Source organism: Salminus brasiliensis, chromosome 9, assembly GCF_030463535.1.
Source record: "Salminus brasiliensis chromosome 9, fSalBra1.hap2, whole genome shotgun sequence".
NCBI classification, from domain to species: domain Eukaryota; kingdom Metazoa; phylum Chordata; class Actinopteri; order Characiformes; family Bryconidae; genus Salminus; species Salminus brasiliensis.
In genome coordinates this window covers 13089357-13112146 of record NC_132886.1, presented here as the reverse complement: position 1 = coordinate 13112146, position 22790 = coordinate 13089357, and the positions used below count along the sequence as shown (strand labels likewise).

The 22790-nt window shown below is 42.8% G+C and overlaps 1 protein-coding gene across 12 annotated transcripts in view; it reads left to right on the top strand.

Annotated features, from left to right (window-relative positions):
• Positions 1–22790, top strand: part of LOC140562077 (phosphatidylinositol-binding clathrin assembly protein) — a 77533-nt gene that overhangs the window by 45717 nt on the left and 9026 nt on the right. For 3 of the 12 annotated variants that reach the window (XM_072687467.1, XM_072687461.1, XM_072687459.1), the window contains 11 exons: positions 408–493; positions 2160–2283; positions 3128–3178; positions 7468–7604; positions 8307–8407; positions 9938–10048; positions 15840–15971; positions 18032–18062; positions 18416–18551; positions 20756–20782; positions 22121–22177. In XM_072687467.1, the coding sequence (XP_072543568.1) occupies positions 408–493; positions 2160–2283; positions 3128–3178; positions 7468–7604; positions 8307–8407; positions 9938–10048; positions 15840–15971; positions 18032–18062; positions 18416–18551; positions 20756–20782; positions 22121–22177 (993 nt within the window). Of the gene's footprint in view, positions 1–407; positions 494–2159; positions 2284–3127; positions 3179–7467; positions 7605–8306; positions 8408–9937; positions 10049–15839; positions 15972–18031; positions 18063–18415; positions 18552–20755; positions 20783–22117; positions 22178–22790 lie in introns of all 12 variants that reach the window. The other 9 variants (XM_072687471.1, XM_072687460.1, XM_072687468.1 and 6 more) reach the window with 6 other exon arrangements.

The window sequence follows — 22790 nt, the reverse complement described above, 5'->3', positions numbered from 1 at the left end:
CAGCAGGTTCATGTTGAACTGCTCCAGAGAGTCTTTCTGTTGGCAATACTTTTCTACATGGATTAGACAAGCTGTATCTGTGTGCATTTGCATCTGTGTCAGCAATGGGTGCAATTCAGGGGTGTCCACAAACATTTGGACATATAGTGTAGATCATTTCATGAACACTGTGTTTTATTTATTTATTTAATATATATAAATATTAATGATTTATTTTATTTAATTAATTATAATTATATAATTCATAGAATATGTAGCCATCTAAAACTGCGACAAAGTCTTCCTATCAGTCTGACCCTAGTCTGTGCATGTGTGTGAGAAAAATGGTAGTGAGTTTTCTGATGGTACTCTCCATCTCTGTCTCTCATTGCACTGTTCCCCTCTCTCTCTTTTTCTGACTGCCTCAGGCTCCCAGCAGTCTGTTGGAAGCTCTGGAGCAGCACCTGGCCTCTCTGGAGGGCAAAAAGACCAAGGAGTTCTCTGCAGACAGCAGGTACCCACACTTCACTGCTGTGTTCTTACGCATTCTCTTTGGAAGGTGCCCTTTACAGCTGATATAGGACCGCCTTTCAGTAGATACACAGTCATATCAGAATATTATAACCACCCCTGGTTTGAAATGAACATGGACCATTACATAGAGTACCACAGGTATTGTTTGGGTGGTGAATCGTTGACCACTGATGAGGGACTAGAGGATGACCAACACAGTGTGCAGCAGCAGACGGTAGCAGACAAGGTTTTGTCTCTGACTTCACATCTACTAAGTAGGAGTGTCTAATAGTGTTTAAACCCTCCAGCAGCTCTGCTGTGTCTGATCCACTCATGCCAACACCATGTCAGGGTCACTGCGGTGCTGAGAATGACCCACCACTCAAATGATACCTGCTTTGTGGTGGTTCTGTGGGGTCCTGACCGTTGAACAGGGTGATAGACTGCTAACAAAGTATGCAGTGAAACAGATGGACTGCAGTCTGGGATTATAGAACTACAAAGTGCTCCTGTAGGGTAAGTGGAGTGAAACGAGTAGTCAGAGTTCATTCCAAAGCAGAATGGTCATAATAATCTGACATGAGTATATTCAATAGTGTAGGACCAGCCCTGTCAAATAAAATGCCCCACATCCAAATATAAAAAGACTTCTAAATAAATGCATTGATGGGAATAAATGTCAATCACTATTTTTTTTATTATTAGTCCTGGTACAAATGTACTGACAGTAGAAAAGGACTCTCTGGAGCAGATAAACTTACACCTTATGGCACCATGCCCAATGCAAGGTGTGGGCTAGAGGGGGTATAAAGTCCCTCAGAATTGAGCTGTGAAGCAGTGGAACTGTGTTCTCTGGAATGATGGTGCTCCATCCAGTACTTTTGGGATGCGTTTGGGATCAGAGTGGGGTGGTGATCATCCAACATCCTGAATAATGCTTAATGCAGTCAAATCCCCACAGCAATGCTCCAAAATCTAGTAGATAGCTTTCTTTAGACTATAGAGACGAAAACAAGAATAATTTGTATTATTATTTTTACTATATACCTCTGATTTGGGGGGGGGGGCAATGAATAAGCAGGTGTCCATATAGTGTATGACTGTCCTGGAAAAGTCCTGGAAAGTGTCTGCCTGAGAAGAGTGAACTCATAAGAAAATGCCTCAGGATCTCAGTGAGAGCAAAACCTGGCCCTTAAACACACTTCTTACCCCAGGTCAAATTTTCTTACATTCAAAGCAAAATCAGTTTAATCCCCTGTGTGAATTTGAAATCTATCCAAAACCAGGAACTTGTTCTGAAAGAGCTATTTCTCCCTGTCAAGTGCAGTTACCACTTTAAAAGTCAGAACGCAATACCTGCCTGTTTTCTTTCCTTGGTGGTCACTTAATAAGCAGAGTTAATGAATTTCCTTAAGCATCTTCACCAGTCGAGCTTAGCAGTAATAGAATTAATCTACAACCGTCATGGGAGATTCAGCGTAGTCTAATGATGTAACAGATGTGAGGAGAATGGCTTATGCGTTTAATCAGGTCATGCGGTGCTGTGATTACCTGTGATTTGAGACCTTCCCTGTACTGCACTGTCATCTATATGACCGTAGTAATTAAATCAGAAACTGTGTCTGCTCCAGCACGGTGTCCTCATTTCACCTCCTGTGTGTTTTCAGAGCCACTACTCTCTCCAGCGCTGTGTCGTCACTGTCCAACACAGGCATGTCCTTCACTCGTGTGGATGAGAAGGAGAAGCAACAGGCTCTGGAGGAGGAGCAGGCCAGACTGCAGGCGCTCAAGGTGGGCTTCAGTCTTCCTGTGAAGGGTCTTCACTAATGCTTGTCAGATTTACATCTATCAGAACAACACTTTTAAAATGAATGCTGTCAGATGATTAGAAAACGATCACTCTGCTTTTGTTGGCTGGTTTACGGCACTGCAGCGGCTCACAGGAGCCACATAGCATACTTTTAACACCATAACAGACTCATTGTTCTTATTGGCGGATAGTGTCTTCGTCCTCTCTCATTATCCTCCCGATACACTGTATTGTTGGCAAGCTATTGTAGCCAGGTTAGCTGTTAGCTTGCCCCCATTTGCTTCCCTGGGTTTGGCTTACTGGGTAAAAAAAAAACCCAAAAAACTAATAAACAAACAAGGCTACCTACCTCAAGCTGAGGTAGTCCAGTTTGTTTTCAGAGAAGCAGATAATGGATGGAAAAGAAGAGAAAAGCTGATCGAGAGAAAAGCTAGCATGGATCCCACTTAGTTTCCCTGCCTTTTGCTCTGATGTGTGCCCAGTTTGAGCCCCCTTTTTGCAGACACTGGCAAAAAAGTTGAAAAGCTGCGGTCACAAGGCCTGGTTCACATAGCAACCTGTTTACCCATAACTACCAGAGTCTGTAGGTGATGAGCTGCTCTGTTTGCTTTCAACAAAACGTCAGAAAGATCACCCTGAGTGAATGCTACATATTATGGCGTCAGTGTTTTACAGCTCAAAAGGCTTTCACTAGAGGATTTTAGGGTGCAATTAAAATCAGTCAGGACTGCTATGTTACAGTTTTGGGTTTGTGAAATTGGCCTATGTCCAGCTTTATTTGGGTTATGACAGATTTTTACTTTTTTTTTTTTTTTTTTTTTGAAGGAGGGCACAGGGAGGTCACTTCCATGTACCGAACTATTCAACTATGCTCAGGTAAATATAGTTAAACATTCTTGGAGCTCTGTAAGGCCTCAGTATATGTCTTGTGGATACGACATTCCCCTGGTCTCTGCGGGGGGAAAAGGTGTGTGATTGGTTGATGCAGAAGAGGCGGTACTTTACAGCATGCAGTCCTCTTCTAAATGTCACAGAAATTACCATGTCATAGCACCACCTGCAGTCCTAGAGTGTGTATGCACAACAAAACAAGATTGTGTCATTGTGTGAGCTTCTAAGCTGGCAAAGATGGTCATAAGTGTTGTTTTGCTGGAGCTATACCTGAGCCTTTAGGGTTTATGAGGACCTGGGACTGAAGGTGGGCCTATTTTATAAACCGTATCAAAAGATTGAATGTCACGGAAATATCTATACTGTGCAGTAAATATATACTTTTTGGCTTAGTTTCTGGGACGTCAGTTAGTCTGGGAATTTGTTAAAGAAGCCCTTTTTCAGTATGAGCTTGGCTAAGATCCAAAAACAGTCATAGATTCACAGTCAACTATGGCTGTCTGTTGATCCTGTACAGTGAGGTAAGTTTTTGTAGGTTAATTTTTCATCTCTGGCATTTATGCGTAGCACACTGGCAGTTATTTGCACCACCAGCCAACTCCCACAACTCTCTCTAACTCAGGATGAACGCATCTGGCTGCGTTTCAGCATGGCTGTAAATGTGCCATGTATACATTTGGAGGGAATTGATCTTCATCTTACATTACAGACGGATACTGCAACCTTGGTTTTTACAAATTGGCGTAGGGACCTGCATGTTCCAACCCCCCAACCCCCCCACTCCCCACTCCACCCCGTTGCTAATTTGCCTGTTTATCTGCCTGCTTCCTCCTGTTGTCATCAGTCACAGCACAACAGCCTTGCCAACATTGCATTTCCTATGAGATCTTGGTGGAAGCTGGTGAAAGTTATGAGGAGGGGGAAGAAGCATTAAATACATTAAGGATTTTTAAAGTGTCAAGCACTTTAGCTAATTAACATTCATTCAGGTATTAACTTTTGACAACAAGAATGTTGATACATGTTGATTACTTTGTTGTTTAGGTTATGAAAAATGTAAAAATGAATCCTGATTGATTCTCATGAAATGTCCCAATTTATTTTTTTCAAAATCATTATCCCTAAGGATATTGATTGGCACAGTTTCGCAGAACTTTAGAAAACCGGAACTAAGTGTAGAGACTGAAATTTACTGTAAATATAAAACTTCAGGTGTGCCAAATATGCACAGCAGTTCTTGATTACTATTCAAGTTTTCTGATGCGTTTCCATTTATCACGTGGTATAATGGTTTGGAATTCTATTTCCTTAAGTTTGACTGGCTTGGGAACTTTGCATTCAGAGCATAGAGACTGTATAATGTACCTTTAAAGTTCTCTGCATTGTCAAATGTAACGGGTCAGTTTCCCAGACATGGATTTAGCCTAGTCCTGGACTACCTAATCCTTTTAATGGGGAATCTTCATTCAGCACACTGTTTTCCAGGTCTAGGCTTAATCCCTGTCTAGAAAACCAACCCTGTATTAAGTTGCAATGTAGAAAATAATAAAAATAAAGCAAGGGGTTGTTTTACGTTTGTGTCCGTTCAGTCATTTGTTCCCAAGCGTTGTGGTGTACTGTGTTGACAAGATTCTTTTGATGTAGTTCATCTCTGTTTTTGGGGCTTGAGAACTCGTAGCCTAAAAGCAGCTCCTCCTGACTGCCGCTGATATGCTGAAGAAGGCTGGGTGGGCCCTGAAACATGTCTGTCCTGTCATTAGACAACTAAATGGATATCTAGCCTTAAAGCACCGCTATGTGAGAATTGGTATTTCTAGCTCATGGGCTCCCTATACAGTCCTCCTACAGTGTAATTCACTGCTAAAGGGCGTACCTAAATGCATTTCTGGATGAGCTGAGATACGGAATAGTCATTGAAAGTGAAAGTAGAATGTGTAAAGACATAGTAGAGTAATATGACAGCTGTGTTGGACACAGTTCCACAGTTCTTAAAAAGTTGTCCAGAGATACATAGTGTGGTAAGCAGCGTGCTGAGCCCAGACTGGCGATGATGGAAACGATTCTCTCGGTCAGTGGAGTGTCTCAGCATGGATTTGAAGCGGTTATTTTGAGGTAAAAATGTTACATATTGTTGCTTTAATGTGCTGAAGATGCCTGAATTATCGTTTTTCCTTTTGCCTGTATTTGTCTTCACTCTGATCCAGCACTTAATAAACCTTTAAGCAGGTAGGCAGGTGGGTGTATTTCTCATCTGATAGTGATACGACAAAGCTGGTCTCAGATCGGTATGTGATAAAGGAAGGCTCAAAGTCTTTCTGTAAGGTTTTCAGAACATAGGCTTGGCAGGATTAAGGCTGCGATGCTTTGGGTACACGATGTCCTTCACACACAGTAGGTAGATTCTGTGTGCGCGCGTGTGCGCATTTGTTTAATCCAGATGCCCTCGTCCCATCAGTGATTAGCCCCAGGCAGTGAGGAGAGAGTGAGGTTAGCCAAAACTTCTTTGTCCCTGTCTGGAGGCTTGGTCATCCCATATGGGATGCAAACACACCCTCAGCAGGAGCGGCAGGAAAACTGGTGTCCTGGAATGGACTTTAGATTTAGATAGCACTGTCTCTAGAAATAGCACCTGGAATTGGGCAGTCGTTCAAAAAGGTACGGCCGCTACAGTGTGTTCATAGTGCTCTCCAGCGGGATGAGAGTGCCAGATATTTGTGTTTTATTATAGCTTGCAGTGCTTGTGGAGAGTTTGAAAGGTAATCATTTAGCCACACAATTTGTGTCTAGAGCTTTGGCTTAAACGCCCCTTTTTTCACTCCTTGAAGTTGCAGAGGACGTTTTTCAGCCCCTGTAGGCCCCCACGGGGAAGATATGAAGCTGTAGTTTTAGGTCTTTACTTCTCTTCACACAGACTGTGGAAAGACAGTTATTCTCTTGGTTTATGGTTGGGCTGAAACGGTCAGTGTGGTTACAGTATCTGTCTTGGCAGTATGTTGGATTATGTGGTTGCTGGTCTGTGTGTGTGTGTGTGTGTGTGTGTGTGTGAGTGTGTGGTATCACTATAGGCTTTTGTTTCAGTTAGAATCTGGCTGGTTGTTTTAGCTCCACCCTGTAGTGCTTCATCAGGCTGCAGGAAAAGAGTTCAGCTCTCAGCTGGGTTTGGTGCTCTGGTGTGAAGTATACAAATATGCTGATTGGGGTTGGGAAATACCAGAGATGGGCACTCAAGTAAGCGACTCGAGTCAGAGTAGTACTTAAGTTGGGTATAAATAAACTCGACTCGGACTCGTCTAAAATAACACGTAAAGAAGTGTCTTTCCATTATCCAGGGTGTGAATGTTACAGGAAGTTACTTTATTTTGTTGATTTTGGGACAGAGCCCAAATTGTTTTCTGACAATCCACAACATCCAGCTTGTGTGAGTGGGATATCAGTGAGTGGAAACAAAGCAGCGTAGCATAGCTTCGGCTGGAGCAGCATACATGGTATATACGTGGGATATAACAATAGAGTGGGAATGTGCAATATAATATATATTTGTTTTTATGCTATACTTACCATATGCACTTGACTTGGGCTTGTATTTTGTGACTTGTGAACATCTCTACTGTATGTCATTGCATTCTTTTTGGTATTAAAATAACGCAGGAGATGTTTGGAAGCTACGTAAACAGAACCATCTACACTACTTTCTCAACTTGCTGTCCCTGGTAATACTGTATACCACGGGATTATGTAGAGACGATGTAAAGACATAAAAAAGTGGACACCGGCCAACCCTAATGCTGCAATTGAACAATTTAATGTTGCATTGCATAGCCAAATCTGGTAGACTACTGTTTAAAAACCTGAATAGTATAGCATCGCCTATATATCAAAAACCTAGTGTTTCTTTAGTTTTCACATTATGTGAACCTGCCAGTTTTGTCTCACAATTTCATGACTTAACTTCCATTGAAAGTTAAGATGTTTGTTGTTGTGTTTTTTCCTCTTCTTTTGTAAAGTTGCCATTTTGGAGATACAAGAAGGAAAATGCATAAGCAATATTTATAATTCCACTGTATTTACACTAGCATATTCCGTATTAACTGTTCAGTCTTTAGCGTTAGTCACGCGATTCTGTTACGTGGGCAGTCTTTGCTGTATATTTAGGTGCTTTTAAACAGTGTATAAGTAATGCACACATTGTCAGCCATGTTTAAAGCTTCACAGCTTCATGCTGTTTTCCCACATCTGCAAGGTGTGAAGGTTTGTGTGTGTCTGACTGTCTGCAGGATCAGCGTCTAAAGGAAATCGGCATGCAGACTCCCTCTGCCTCCCCTGGCACTCAGTCTGCAAACATTGCCAACAACCACAGCGTGGCCATGGACCCCTTCTCCAACCACACCACCACTGCCCCTGCCACCAACAGGTCTACTGCACTCACCCATATGACACACCACAGTTGACACTAGTGGTCACCAAGCCTACTCATGGAGATCTCACAGGGCTCCTATGCCTATGAGTTAAAAAAAAAAAACCTTATTTATGATTATGTTGAACATTTTGTTTTGTTTGTTTTTTGTTTGTTTGTTTATTGAGGGTCTCCAGGAGCAGGTGTGGTGATAAAGTCCACACTGTCTTGTACTATTAGTAGTACTTATTTTCTGATAAGTTGTTTTCCTGCTATTTAAATGATTGAATGTTCTGATATAAATATAGCCACTTGCGAAAGTTTGGGCAGTATTGTTAGTGTAAACATGTTACATGTTTAGATGATCACAAATTAACTGAACAAATATTTCTGCAAGAAGTAATCCAAAAAGATATGTTTTTATTTTATTATTATAAAAGTATGGAAAATGACCCTGTAGAGAAGTACTGTCAATAGAACAAGACACTTTGGAGCAGATAAACAAGAACTATTGAAACCATGCCTAATGTCCGGCGTGGGCAAGGGGGGTATAAACCCCTCCAGCATTGAGTGTGTTCTCTGGAATGATGGTGCTCCATCCAGTGCTTTTGAGATGAAATTGTGGAGCTGGGGATGAGGTGCAGTGGTGGTGGTGATCATCCAACATCCTAAACCTCACTGTTGGCTAAAGGTCCTCCTGTTTCTCTGTTCCTTCCACAGCATGCCAAACCTCACCAGCGACCTGTTTGACCTCCAGCCAGCCTTCATCCCTGCCGTGCAGAGCACTCCGTCCATATCCACAGCCACCAGTGCCTGGGGAGGTAGGGCTCTCTCGCTCTCTAGCTAGAGAGACACAGTGGGCTGCTCCACTGATAGCGTTTTTACTGTTTGAAAGGCCAGTCAGCATTTAAGTCGTTTTGACTTGTCGGTGCTGTGATGGGTAAATGCCTTAAACATGCTTTCTAGTCCCTCAAGTCTGTCTTTAAGTTGCCATTATAGAGTAACGGTGGTTGATTTTGTTGTCATCTTAGTGAGAACCGAGGGAAGAGCATGGTTTTAGGAACCGTAGGAGTAGGGTTGTAGGAGTGCCTGTGCTTATTTAGGGAACTTTAGGGAACTGTCTGTGACTGTGTCAGTATCTGTATTGCTAGTGAAATAAGGGTCTATGGCAGCTGCACAGACTTTGGGTTGCTTATTCTTTCATTTATTAGTTAATAAATCCAAAAATTCATTCATTCATGCACTGTTTTCTGTATCTCTTTCAACCTTCCATCAATCCATCCGCCTATCGGTGTTTTAAAACGCCCACTTTGTAGATGAATGGGTGGAGTGAATGCAGTGTGTGAGCAGGTACACTGTTGAAGGCTTAAGTGCTATAGTAATTAGGGGTGTTTTGATATATTGATGAATCATGATTGTTTCGCAGTACTGGATTGATTCTCAAATCCATATAAATTTAATGAATAGTTTACATTCATACAATACAATACAACAGATTTGTGGTATACAGCAGGTTTGTGCAAAGGGCTGGGTATTGAAAAGAACCTGGCAATGTGATACATGTCATGATACACAATGATGTGACGATTTAATATTCAAATTGAAGTGTATTGTGATACTATATTTAATTTTTTTGTATTTGTTTTTATTTATTCATTTATTTTGATCCTATTTTAGCAATTCTAAACCCCAACTGTTGGATAGCAGTGTTCTTCAGATCTCACTGTTCTGATTCCTAAAAATTAAATAACTCACATAATAATCACAATGTCCGCTTGCTTACAGTATCACAATAAAATCCTAGCCCCTGTGTTGTGATGCATATCCCTGACCATAATGGTAATAGTGAACCTAAACAGGATGTGAAATGAGGACATTGTTGTTGTGATGAAGGAGCGAATGAGCGAGCTACCGAGCGAGTGAAGGAGGGGGGGAGGGTTTGGTTTTTGTAGGTCAGCGTGTGGTGGAGGCAGAGTGGAACAGAAGGGCCAGGGGCAGTACACTTTGTCACTACAGCTGCCTGCTCCAAACTGTCTAGCCGCAATCAGTGCAGCAGCCTGTACGTTCACTGCGTACATCACACCTGCAGTGCGCACACATCCACAGAAGAAAGGGACAGAAGATGAAGCGGTAATTACGGGCAGTTCAGAGACAAAACGGAGAAGATGGTTTCTCTTTCATTGTTTTGCTCTGACTGAAAAACAATGACTGGGGAAGTGGGAACCCAGTTAAAAGATGTGTTTATTGTGCCTGTCTGTCTGCTGAGTGAGCCCTAGTGTGACAACAATCAAACTATTAAGGAGCCAACACTAAGTTTTGTCTGTGTGTGTGTGTGTGATTTTTGTTTTCAGGTCTAGAGAGTGGCGCTCCCCAGCAGTCCGCTCACATGGCCACCATGAATGTAGATTTTGACGCTGTGTTTGGAGCTCAGAGTGCCAATAATGATGTGAAGCCAGCAGCTGGTAAAATTTCCACTCAGGAGGCTTAATTAACCATCTAACCCACTGCTGCCTCTCACTCAGCTAGCTTAATAACCTTTACTGTCCAGTCTGTCCAGCTAACCTCTTCTCTGTGATGCTTCCATGGAGTTTGGGCAAAGGCTTTCCTTTCAGGGCTGCAACAAGTAATCAACCTTGTCGGCAAGAGAATCACATTCTTGATTAGTTGGCTTGATTACGCTCTGACATCACTGGACCAAAAGAAGCAATGGTCAGTAGGCAATACAGGTTGCACACACCGGGAAAGTAGAAACGTGCTAGAGAAACGCACAGTAAACACACTGCATCCACAGCATTAGCTCAGCAGGGTAGGTAGCATGGTAGCAAATTGAGCTAAAACTACAAATTCTACCTGGCTGTAAAATCAGTCATCAAAGTATTACGTTGGGTAACCGTTAACGCACAAAAACTTATAATGTTTAATGTTCATACTTACTGTTGGTTCTTCATGCATATTAAGTATCAGGATTTATATATGAATAAGGCAGAGACGCATTAAACTTCAAGCGTAAACACCCCCAAGACGCTATCCGTGCAGTAAACACGCACAGAAATCGCAAGCACACGTGCCAGGAGTGGTGGGCAGCCATCGCTGTGGCGCTCCGGGAGCAGGGTGGGTGAAGGTTATTGAACTCACAACCCTGTACCCTCAACCCATAGCCCGATGTTGAAACTGCTGAGCCACCCCTGCACCATTTACTCAGGGGTGAGCATACGCCAAAACAGCTTCCTGAACGTGAAACAAGTCCCTGCTAGCAAATAAGGACAAGGCAGCTAAAATAAAAAGGCACTCACCCCCTACCTTTCCCCAAAGATACAAGTTTAACAAATAAGGATTAACAAGCTGACAGGAAAGGTGAAATGCTGTGTTGGTCGAAACAATGGACTCAGCTGGACTTTATTATTAACTCATATAACCCATCATTTACACTGCATTGTCAGGGCAAGAACCAAGAAATGGTCTGCCAGTCTCCGCAATCAAATTATGGCGTGACCTGGATCAGGGCTAAGATATAGAACAGTATCCAAGACTTTGAGAGTTCCCAAAACCACAGTGGCCTCAATTGTGAAATGAAATGTGTTTGGCCTTCCTAGCATTGACCGTTTGGCCAAATGAAATTGGGCATATGAGCAAAAAGGGCCTTGGTCAGAGGAGATAAGAAGGAACCAAAGTCACTTGCTTATACCATCCCTATAGTAAAACATGGTGGTGCAGACGATTTCCAGTTGACGTATGGATAAAAGCAGCCAAATACAAAAACATCCTTAAAGAATGTAGCATCCAGAGCAAACGAACGCAGTGGCCTGACGCATAGAGCCAAAGCAACGCTAATGTGACTTCACAGCAGGTCTCTGAATGGCCTTGAGTGGCCTAGTCAAAACTCAGACTGAAGCCTCATCAAACCATCAAACTTTGGAGAGACTGGACCTGAAGATAGCAGTTCACAGAGAGAATCCTCCATGAAGAATGGGATAATCTGACTGCTAAGTCTGGTCCCTCTACCATGCAATGTGAAGGCTAGTATGTGCTTCCTCCAAGTTGAGTCACGTCAATGTCACTAGACAGCTGAACACGCTTTGAGGAGAGTGCTAACTGCCAGCTCAGCTAACAGACACCCTCACTTCCTAGCGTCACCCTGAGTGACTGGTTGGGAGAGGGGGTCATCCTATCCACTCAGAGACAGGAAGGTCAATTGTATTCTCGGCCACAAATGGCTGTTGCATCACCAGGGATTGAATCGTACGGCTGTGCCACTCGGGAGTTGTCGAACTGTAGAAGGCATAAGGGACTGTGCTGTATTCTCAGGCACCTAAATGGAAACACTCAGGTGGTCTTGCGCTGCCTGCTGATGGTTTTCAATAAAGCAACATGCACCACAATGAGGCAGCAGCCTCGGGCTGATGGATCATGTCCATCTACGGACGCCTGCTGTGGACACTTGATAAAAGTGCTGCCTTCTGTGGGTGAAGCCGAGTTGAGCACTTTCATCAGCGTTAAGTAAAACCGTCACTCGAGGCTGAATGTGACAACGGAGGGCAAATTAGGTGTGCAGTTCAGTTAACTGCCTTCAGACTCAGGCCGAGATGCCGGAGCGTAATTCAACCAGAGTTATTTTTAGAAAATGGGTTCTATGGGTTTTAAAATCTGATTCGCTGCGCTGTGTTCTAAACCGCTGTGAAGTCTCCTCGGCACACGCTAACCGCTCCAGACTATATCCAGCTGAATTCGAGATTAATGCAAAGTTTATAGCTGTAAAGTAGTAGAATTATGGTGGTGTAAATAGATTGTAAATCATACACTACTTGTCCAAATGTTTGTGGACACCCTTCTAATGAATGCTTTCTGCTACTTTAAGTTTAACCCGTTGCTGACACTGATGTGCAGATGTGTACACATAACCAGCTCGTCTAGACCTTATAAAGAAGTATTGGCAGAAGAATGGGACACAGTGGAGCAGATAAACGTGAACCTTTTGCCAGGCGTGGGTTAGAGGGGTATAAAGTCCCCCCCCAGCATTGAGCTGTGGAGCAGTGGAACGGTGTTCTCGGGAATGATTTGTGCTTCATCTTAATACTTTTAGGATGAGGTGGGGTGATTATTCAACATCCTGACCTTACTAACAATCTTGTTGCTGAATGCAATCAAATCCTCACAGTAATGCGCCAGATTCTAGTAGAACTTTACTCCAACAAAAGCAGGATACACTTATTTTATTTATGTATTTATTTAAGTATTATACACTTAATAATAATAAATGATAGCATAACAATAAATGAGCATGTGTCCCAATACTTTTGTCTGTATGATTAGTAATGCATCTCCCTCTCAGGATGTGATTGGTTGCTTTACATGTCAGTCAAAAGGCCTTTTCCTATCAAAGTAGTACTGTCCCCATTCTGTGTTTGTCCATATACTGTCCCCTTAAAAACATACTCCTGCTGTTTAGTCACAGTTCTTAACATGGAGAACTCAAACACAGGGGCCAACTGAGCCCCTCAATCAGCTTATATAATCGTTTATTAATCAGAATCGAGGTAAAATGATGAGTTGTCCTGATTAGAGGTCATATTGCCCAGCACTATGTTCAGTATGCCATAATTATGGTAATGATGATAGTGTTACTAAATCACAGCGTTTCATGGTTTGTGGTTTATTCAGAATGTAAGTGAGGAACCGTGGTAATCAGTTGTGTTGTGCTTTTAAGGAATTATGATTGTGATTTTTCTGTATATTCCGACTTGAATATGAGCACGTTTGAGACGCCCTCAGTCAGTCTGAGGGTTTCTGTTGAAATGGTCAATTCTCCAGTTTGGTGTGTGCTCGAGTGGTTCTTCATGCTAAATCTCCTTATCCAGACGGCTGCTGCAGAGCTTGTTAGTCTGCTTTGTTTCTGTGGAGTTGTGTGGGGGCAGTGGCAACAGCTCTCTCTCTCTCTCTCTCTCTCTCTCTCTCTCTCTCTCTCTCTCTCTCTCTCTCTCTCTCTCTCTCTCTCTCTCTCTCTCTCTCTCTCTCTCTCTCTCTCTCTCTCTCTCTCTCTCTCTCTCTCTCTCTCTCTCGTTAGCAGTTTCAGATGTTTATGCTTTGTTGATTGTGTGTCTGCGTACAAGCACTGGTGCTGACTTGCACTTTCTCCATCTGTCAGGCTCCCGTCACATCAGCCTGATCCAAACACAACACGGGCACACACTCTGTCTCTCTCTCACTCTCACACACACCCCTCCACGCTTGCTAACTCCAGCACTTTGATACCGCTCTTGTCTTTTTCTGCCTCTCTCTCTCTCTCCCTTCCCAAATATCTTTTGCTTCCTCTCTCCCTGCTCTTCGTCCCTCTCTCTGCCACTCTCTCTGCTCTCCCTGGCTGTGTGATGTGGTGAGTGCACTGGTTTTTATCTCGTTCTCTGTATTCCTGCTGGCGAAGCAGTTAGTGGCTCTGTTCGAATGTGGCCTGTGTCAGCACACTGTCCAGCAGCCAGACTCCACCACTTCCTGCTGTTCATTTACTTTCTTTTCTCTTTTCATTTTGTTCCCTTTCATTTCTATCTTGGTCTCTGTCTCGCTCTGCCTCTCGCCCTCGTTCTGTCTCTCATGTTCTTTCTAGATTAAAAGTAGCTTTATTAGCATGACTGTAATTGAGTGCATTATGGTCAAAGCATTACAACAGTAACAATGACTGCAACAATAATTGCAAATAATGAAAATAAAGGTTTTAGCTCCTAAAGATTTCCGTAATGGCAACTTTACAGGAAAAAAAAAGAATGGAAAAAATGTGGACCAGGTAATTTTGTATTTCCATTGTATTTCTATTGGTACATTCATCATGAAATCTGGACACAATGTGAAGAACAACTGCCACATTCACATTATGTCAACAAGCGAAAATGAAGATGTGTGTGTGTGTGTGTGTGTGTGTGTGTGTGTGTGTGTGTGTGTGTGTGTGTGTGTGTGTGTGTGTGTGTGGATTTAGCTTTACTAACGAAGAGGTAGGGGTTACCCACTGGCTCTCAGTGATTCTCTCTCTTGCTCTTACACACACACTCTTTCTCTCGCTTTCAGAAATGTGTCATTAGCTGAAGGGCTGGTGGTCTCACTTGTTTACAGAAGGAATTACTGAATTACTCAGTGTGATTGAGTGTTAGAAGGCCAGTGATTGGCCCTCTGGGCAGCGCTGATGGGCACTGTATGAGTCAGTTTAATGACTGCAGCGCTCCCTTGCTCACAACTCAATGGACTGAGTAGAATGTCAGCAAATATAAACAGTACACTTGCAGACCCTAAACAAGGGGAGCGCTTGTCAGAATTAGAGGTTTGAATATGTTATGATGCACAGTAGTTTCAGCATCGGCGGTTGGTTTAATTCCCAACAATGCCCCAAACATCTGGGACTAAGGCTAAATGTCTCGAGAGGCCAGACTCTTTCACTAGGTGGGTAGGATAGTCCTCCCTCTCCCCCAGTCACTCAGCACTGTCACTTATCAGAACTGGATATTGTTGGTTATTTCAGTATTGGTCTGATGATGATAATTAAATTTTTCAGTTATCAGCAAATATTACAGGCTGCCTAGGGGGGTTACACCATCACAGACACTCATTGCTCTGAATTACTGCACTGTTCAGCTTTTCTGAGCACCACACTGTGAAATGCAGCATTTTTTTCCATTACCATCTTAAATTAAAGGCGCAGAACATGACATCGGACTTGAAATGTACCCTGCGGACGGCAGTGCTTCTTGAAAGGGTTTCTCACAGCAGCGCGTTCTGTGCTCTGTCCTTTGTACTGCCTGGATGTGATGCTCCTCAAAGATGTATGGCACGTCTGGTGTGCAGCAGCCTTTACACCCCTGGTGTGTGCATGTGTGTCTGTGTGTGGGGTTTACTGTACTATCACAGTTTCTTTAGAGGTAGTTCTGCCTTTTGAAGGCTCTTGCCCTCATGTGCTGCTCAGATAACATCTCTGATCCTGTGTGTGTGTGTGTGTGTGTGTGTGTGTGTGTGTGTGTGTGTGTGTGTGTGTGTGTGTGTGTGTGTGTGTGTGTGTGTGTGTGTGTGTACCGTAATCCTGCTCTGCTCAGCCGTGTGAATAATGCTTCTGCAAACATGTCGGTGCCTTGTGCGCTCTCTTTCACTCGCTTTCTCGGCCTCTCACTCCTCATTCTACCTTTGTCAGTACAGTTTCAGAGACTGATGGACATGTTTAATCTCTGTGAGCTAGTGGTTTTCAAAATTTGACCAAACTTGCATCTCTCTCTCTCTCAGGGTTTGATGCTTTAGGAGACTTGTTGAAGCCCACTGTTCCAGCTCACAGTCAGGGTCCGCTGATGCCCCCTCATTCTGGAGGGAAGCTGCTGGCCAATGACCTGGACTCATCCCTGGCCAACCTCGTCGGCAGTTAGTTCTCACTTTCTTATTCACCTTCTCTGCCACATCTCAAGATTTCACAATGCTCAGTGCTCTTATTAGTTTCATGAATATGAATAGTTTAGTTTAAGGACTAGTTTACGTGTAAAGATTGGTATTAGGCAGTGACTAATTTTGTGTTGTGTTAAACTCCAACCACTAGATAACAGCGTTGTATTCGGCCTTTTAAATCCCACTGTTGATTACATTAATATACCATGAAAATATCACCTTGCTTACAATATTAGTATATTAAAATATATCCAAATGTGTAAAAAGGTAAAAAAGGTAAAGGTGCAAGTATTTGTCACTGTACAGTGTGGACTGTACAGCGAAATGTGTCCTCCGCATTTAACCCATCTGGTAGTGAACACACACTCACACACACACACACGTGTTAGGGGCAGTGAGTACACACACACACCCAGAGCGGTGGGCAGCCAACTCCAGCGCCCGGGGAGCAGAGAGGGTAAAGGGCCTTGCTCAAGGACCCAACAGTGGCAGCTTGCAGAGCCCGGGAATCGAACCCACAACCCTGTTATCGATATCCCGGCGCTCTAACCGCTGAGCCACCACTGCCCCAAAAATGACGGAGGGGAGAGAGACTCCGATGATCTTCTCAGCTGTCCTCACAATGCGTTGAAGGGACTTGCGGTCAGAGGCTGTGCAGGTCCCAAACCTGTATCCCTGTATCGTGATATGCATCATATCGGCAGATTCTTCCCAATACACAGCCCTAGTGTTTAATCAGCAAAATAAAACGCATACAGGATTATTCTGGTAGTAGATGAAACAAATCAGATCCACTGAGGCTTTTCATTCATGAGCTCGGTTGTCTCTTATGCTGTTTGTTTGAATAAGTAGCATGTTGTACGTCTTCAGAGCTGCAGTTTTCACCTTCACAGCTCAGTTCCAAGTGTCCACAATTAAGCACAGCGCTGACGGACACAGATTTCACATGTATAATAGTCTGATCTAACTACTTGCTGGCTTAACACCTGTGAAACGACGTTATCCTTTCTGAGCGTGATTTTTTTCAAAGGCCTCATTTACACTGCTGAGAGCACGAGCCAAAGCAGAGCAGCCTACAGGAAGAGCAAGATTCTGGAGTACTTTTGGACATATGTAGCCAGTCTATTGAACATATTTACTCACTATATTTTTTATTAAAAAATGAGACGCCTACACATTACACCTAAAGAAGCTTTTATGATATACCATTCTAAATCTAAGTACATTACTGCAGGGTTAGTCCTTCTTTGCAGCTATCCCCATTCCACTTCTGGGAATGATTTCCACCAGATCTTGGAGTGTGTCTGTGGGACATTTTGCCCATTCATCTAGAATATCATTTGTGAAGCTAGACACTGATGTTGGACAAGACTGCATGACTTGCATGTCTCCGTTCCAGTTTATCCCAAAAGTCTTTCATGGGGTTGAGGTCAGGGCTTTGTGCAGGCCTGTCAAGTTCTTCCACAACAATCTCATCCATCCAAGCCTTAATGTCTTAAGAACTGTCAGGCTCTGTTTCCTGTGGTGGTAGAGACCAGAAGGAGAATACACATATATAAGTAGTCAGCCGGTAAATGGATTATTACTGAATAATTGAGAAGGTTGGTGTTATTTAATGATATTTTAATCGGGTAATCCATTTAGATTAAATACTCCTAGAAGCCCCAGCTTAAACAGTAGCAGCCTAATAAAACCACTGATAAATTTCCACCTCTTTCACATGTTATTCATCTCCAGCTGACTCAGAAATTTAACAGAAAAATTTGAAACACAATACTCGCTCATCCGTTTCATCCGTATGGTGTGTGTGTGTGTGTGTGTGTGTGTGTGTGTGTGTGTGTGTGTGTGTGTGTGTGTGTGCGTGCGCAAGGGAGGGAGAGCGGTGGACATACAGATGTATGAAAGCACTTCCAATGATGAACCTTGGAGAGCTGCCAGCACTGTGGGGGTGTAACCAATTTTTATTAACAAACAGATTCTCTCTCTCTCGCTCTGTCTCTCTCCCTCCCTCTCTCCCTCTTCCTTTTGGCGTATTCCAGATTTGCAGTTCGGAGGATCTGTAGGCAAAAAGTGAGTGCCAAGCTTCTGTTTATTTTTGCTTGTAAATGTGTGTGGTGTTTTGTTAGTGTGTGTGTGTGTGTTCCGGTTCAGTGTAACGGTCCTGTGTTTTACATTTCCTGGACAAAAATGTTCTGATTTTGAGGGAAAACCATATTTCTGTACAAACTGACCAAACCCCACTGAAGTAATTCCCACAAAATAGGCTGAAATACAACTTCAGGTCACACCTGTGTCCAGTCCAAACCCAACACAGACTATTTGAGCACTAAACAAATTCGAAAAGCAGCAGTGCATTACATGCATTACATGTCCCCATGTCCTCACAGGGTTTAAAAGCAAGCGCGTGTGTGTATGTGTTTTAGGCCAGACATGCAGTGGACACAGCCTGGGGAGAAGAAGCTGACCGGAGGCTCTAACTGGCAGTCCAAAACCATGAGCAGCACGACTGCCTGGAGCCCTGCCCCCATGCCACCTGCTCCCATGCCTGTGCCCCACGTGGTGAGAATGCACACAAAGCCTCACACACACACTCCTGGTGTCGAATCATAGCTGTACCTCAGCCTACTCTACCCTGACAGACCCAGGGGAAGATAGAGAGGGTGAGCTGAATGGTTTAATTTTCCCGGAGAAATGAATAGCCCTGGATCCTTGCCAAAAAGGAACGTGTAGCTCTAAAGGGCTGCAGATGTTCTTTTGGAGATGCCGACTGGCAGAGCTAAAGTGATGCAGTAAACTGTTTAGGCTGAAACTGCAGAACGATGGTTATCATTAGGAATTCATGTAGGTCTTGATACGGACAAAATACCTTTACATGCTTTTAAATGTATGACGAGTGCAGTTAAACCCTTGATTTGATGGTTAAAAAGTGGCTTTTACATTTTAACCAAGATTTGTTTTGTTTTTTGAATCATGGAAATGCTTTACACTGAGGAAAAATATTGCCAAATGTAATATTCCAATTGTAATTATATGGTCTGACGTTTTATTTAAAAAAAAAATAATAATAATAATAACCAAGCAAGGCCACAATAAGCACAGATAATCTCTCCTTTGATCACAGAAATACTTGGGCTAGTGTAGGACAATCAGCCATAACATTAGCACCACCTGCCTAATAATGAGCTGGTCCCCCACATTTATCATATTGAATCTAATTATGACCATCTCACTCCTAGACAGTTTTTACTTGATTTTAGTTTTATTAAATCATATCTTTTCTCAAAATGATGCATATTAGATATTCCGTGGATTTAAGCGGATATTTATAAGCGGATAGCTCCTATTATCAACCTCTGATCAGCCTCTGTGTTACTGTGAATTAAGGCTGGGTGATGTGACTGAAGAAACTAAACTCAATATATTGACATTTGGATATAATTGAACTATAGTGTTAAAGTGTCAGTGTTTGTAATACCAAAACACAGCACACACGTGTATCTAAGTAATGTAGCAATTTATTTAGTAATAAAAACACCTCAAAGAGTGCAGCTGCTTATTTAACTGACCCAGCAAACTGCACTGGATTATTTAGTTTGAGATGATGAGCTAAAGTTGCCATACTTCTTTAATTGTGATGTTTCTACTGCATAATGTGCTAAAAGACTGAGTGCCATCCCTCAGTAAACCAAACCATTTCTGCACAAATGACCTGTGCACATTCTTCTTTTTTTTGGGGGGGGGGGGGTGAAATCACATGGTAACCTGCATGCAATATTGTGAAGGTGGTCATTTGTAAGATCTCATATACAAATGTACTTTTGCCCTACTGTGAATACAGAAACTCACTAAGCAAGTAAAATATGGTCTGATTTCCAAAAAAGCATAAAGTTAAAAATGAGAAAAAGGCCTGAAGCATAAGTTTGGGCACCCTGCAGGGTCAGTACTTGGTGTAACACAGCTTGTAGCAGCGAATAGTATCTACGTTCTTGTTTGGGGGGGGGGGGGGGGGGTGGTTCATATCTCCTTGCAAAAGGCTTCTGTATCTGATGTTTGGACCATCTTGCACAACATGCACTGCTCTTTTGAGGTCTAATCTAACCTCTACATAACTCCGGGAGAGGTGGTGGGTTTTTTGGGTTTTTATATATATATATATATATATATATATATATATATATATATATATATATATATATATATATATATATATATATATATATATATATATAAATTCTGCAACATTTTTTCCATTTAACTATTTACAAACACAAATTTTTACCTGGATGGCCCAAACCTGGATGGCCACACACACAGTACTGTGATGACTATATTTTCATATGTAGCATATTTCATATTCTGCAGTTCCAGGTATGAAGATGTGATGTGTGTATGTGCTGTCTGGTTCCTTCATGGATGCCATTAGAATAAATAGGAGCAAGCTGTGGTTTATGACCTGACCACTGCAGGAACCGATATACATCATTGTCTGTTTAACTGTGTGCTTCAGACTAACCTTTCGCTTTCCCTCCTCTCTCCTTCACTCTGACTTTTCTTCCTCACTGTCTCTGTCTCTCTCGCTCTCTCTCTCTCGCTGTTCTGGCTTTCTCTGTGGTCAAAACTGGCTCATGGCATTTTCTCATGTCTAACGTCTTTCCCTTTTCCATTCTGGCCTTTTCTCTCTCTCTCTCTCTCTCTCTCTCTCTCTCTCTCTCTCTCTCTTCTCTGTCTCTCTGTCGTCCCCCCCCTCCCCGTGCCTAACCCAGCAGAGTGGAATGTTCTATACTGGTTATGTAAGTACCCCAATGTAACGGAGCAGCCTGTATTATAATCCCTGGAGTATCGCTTAAGAGTATTCTGTCTTACACACACACACACTCACACGCACCTCTTCTGAGTTGTTGGAATAGAGGAGTAGCTCTCCTCTACATTCCCTGCACCATGTGGGGTCCCTTGGACTTCTCTCTCCTCTCTCATGCATTGTGAAAGCAGTAGACATTGTGTGTTTGTGTGTGTTTGTTCATCCCGCTGTACATGTGAATGTGTGTCTTCTGTCTCTGTTGTTGCTGTGCTCTCACTTCCATCTGCTCTTGCACTGCACTGCTTCTGTCCTGCTCGCTCTCTCCCTTTTGGACTGCAGCCTCAGTCACACGCTTCCCCTTGCTGCATAGCAGAATGTGCCTACGTACAGTATGAGGTCGTGACTCTGGCGCTTTTTGATTTGCAAAGTTCTGTGCTCAGAAAAGAACTAGATTACTTCCCCGTCTCACCCTTATATTCTATTAGCACACCAGGCCTCCGCCTTATTAACAAAGGGCTGGTGTGTGTCAAAACATTTCTGTTCTGCTTTCATCTCTACCCAGCCCAAACACACCTCGATTCCTCTGAAGTCTTGGCTGAGGGCGATTGTTGCTTCATCGCTGGATTGGTTTGGTCTGGGGAGGTTCTGTAGTTAAATAGATTACTGACGTGTCTTGTAATCCATTATGAATCTGTGTTGTCTGTAGCTGTGTGGACATGCTAGTATCTGGGCTTGGAGGTCCAGCATTAGTCAGGCAGAGCTGTAAAATGAGCCAATTCCAAAACCCCTAAGCGCCACCAAAATTTACATACACCCTTCCCACTAGCCAAAGCCTTTCAATGCTTATTCAAAACTGTGACATGGTCAAACACAACAACCAGAATATAAAAGCTACAACAGCTGTGAACCTTTAAAAAAATCTGTTTATACAAATAACATTTATCAAATAAACTTTGTATATACTGTGTAGTGAAAATACCGTTTATGGAAAAAGTGCAGCCAGGGCAAGTGATACATTCTTTATCCCATAAGAATCAGCGCAACAGATCATTCATTTGTTCTTACAGAACCTCTTCTGATCAAACTGATCCAGCTCCAGTAGTGCTTTAGTCCACGTTTAGAACAAAACACTTGACTGAGGCTGGCCCTTTGTGCGTAAGAGGAAACCCTTCCATAACAGCCTGCAGGAGCCAATAATGAAACCATGGTGGTCCTGTGGAGAGGTAGTCGTTAGATGCCACTTATTTAGAAGGTCTGTCCGGTTGAAATGCGGTGCTCATGGTGTGCGCGATCTCTGCATGCATTCATTCTGTTCTGTTGTGTCCAGCAGGCCCCGGCTCCCATGGCCTTCCCCATGACCACACCTCAAGTGCCTGTGTATGGAATGGTGAGTACAATCAGCCACCCACTGACCGTCAGACTCAAATAAGATTAGGGCTGCACAGTTATAAGTAAAATGCTGACAGTTATTTTGCTTATCATATTATTTTTCACTTTTTGAATAAGCAGAAATTGTCTTCTTCTCATTGCACATCTTAAGCCTGTATTCTTTCAACTGTATAAATCTGTGAATCAAGAAAAGACCACTTATCCTGGTCTTTAAAAAATAAATAAAAAGTGAAAAGGACACCTACGCATTACACCTACAAGGGCTTTTATAACATTCCTTTCTAAATCTATAGTTAACAGCAGGTTTGGAAATCTGCAGTTATTGAGTCAGCAGAGCGTTATGCACCATGCGCTTTAGCACTCTGCGACCCCGCTCTGTAATTTTACCATTTCATTGCTGAGTTGCTTTTCAGTAATACCACTCACAGTTGATTGTGGAATACCTAAGAGGGAGGACATTTCACAAACTGACTTGCACTGGTACAGCACAACGCTGGAGCTCTTTAGGACAACCCATTCTTTTAGTAATGTGTGTAAAGGCAGACTGCATGACTCGGTGCTTGGTTTTATACAGATTTTATGTCCAAAAACCTTTGTTCATTTATTTCCAT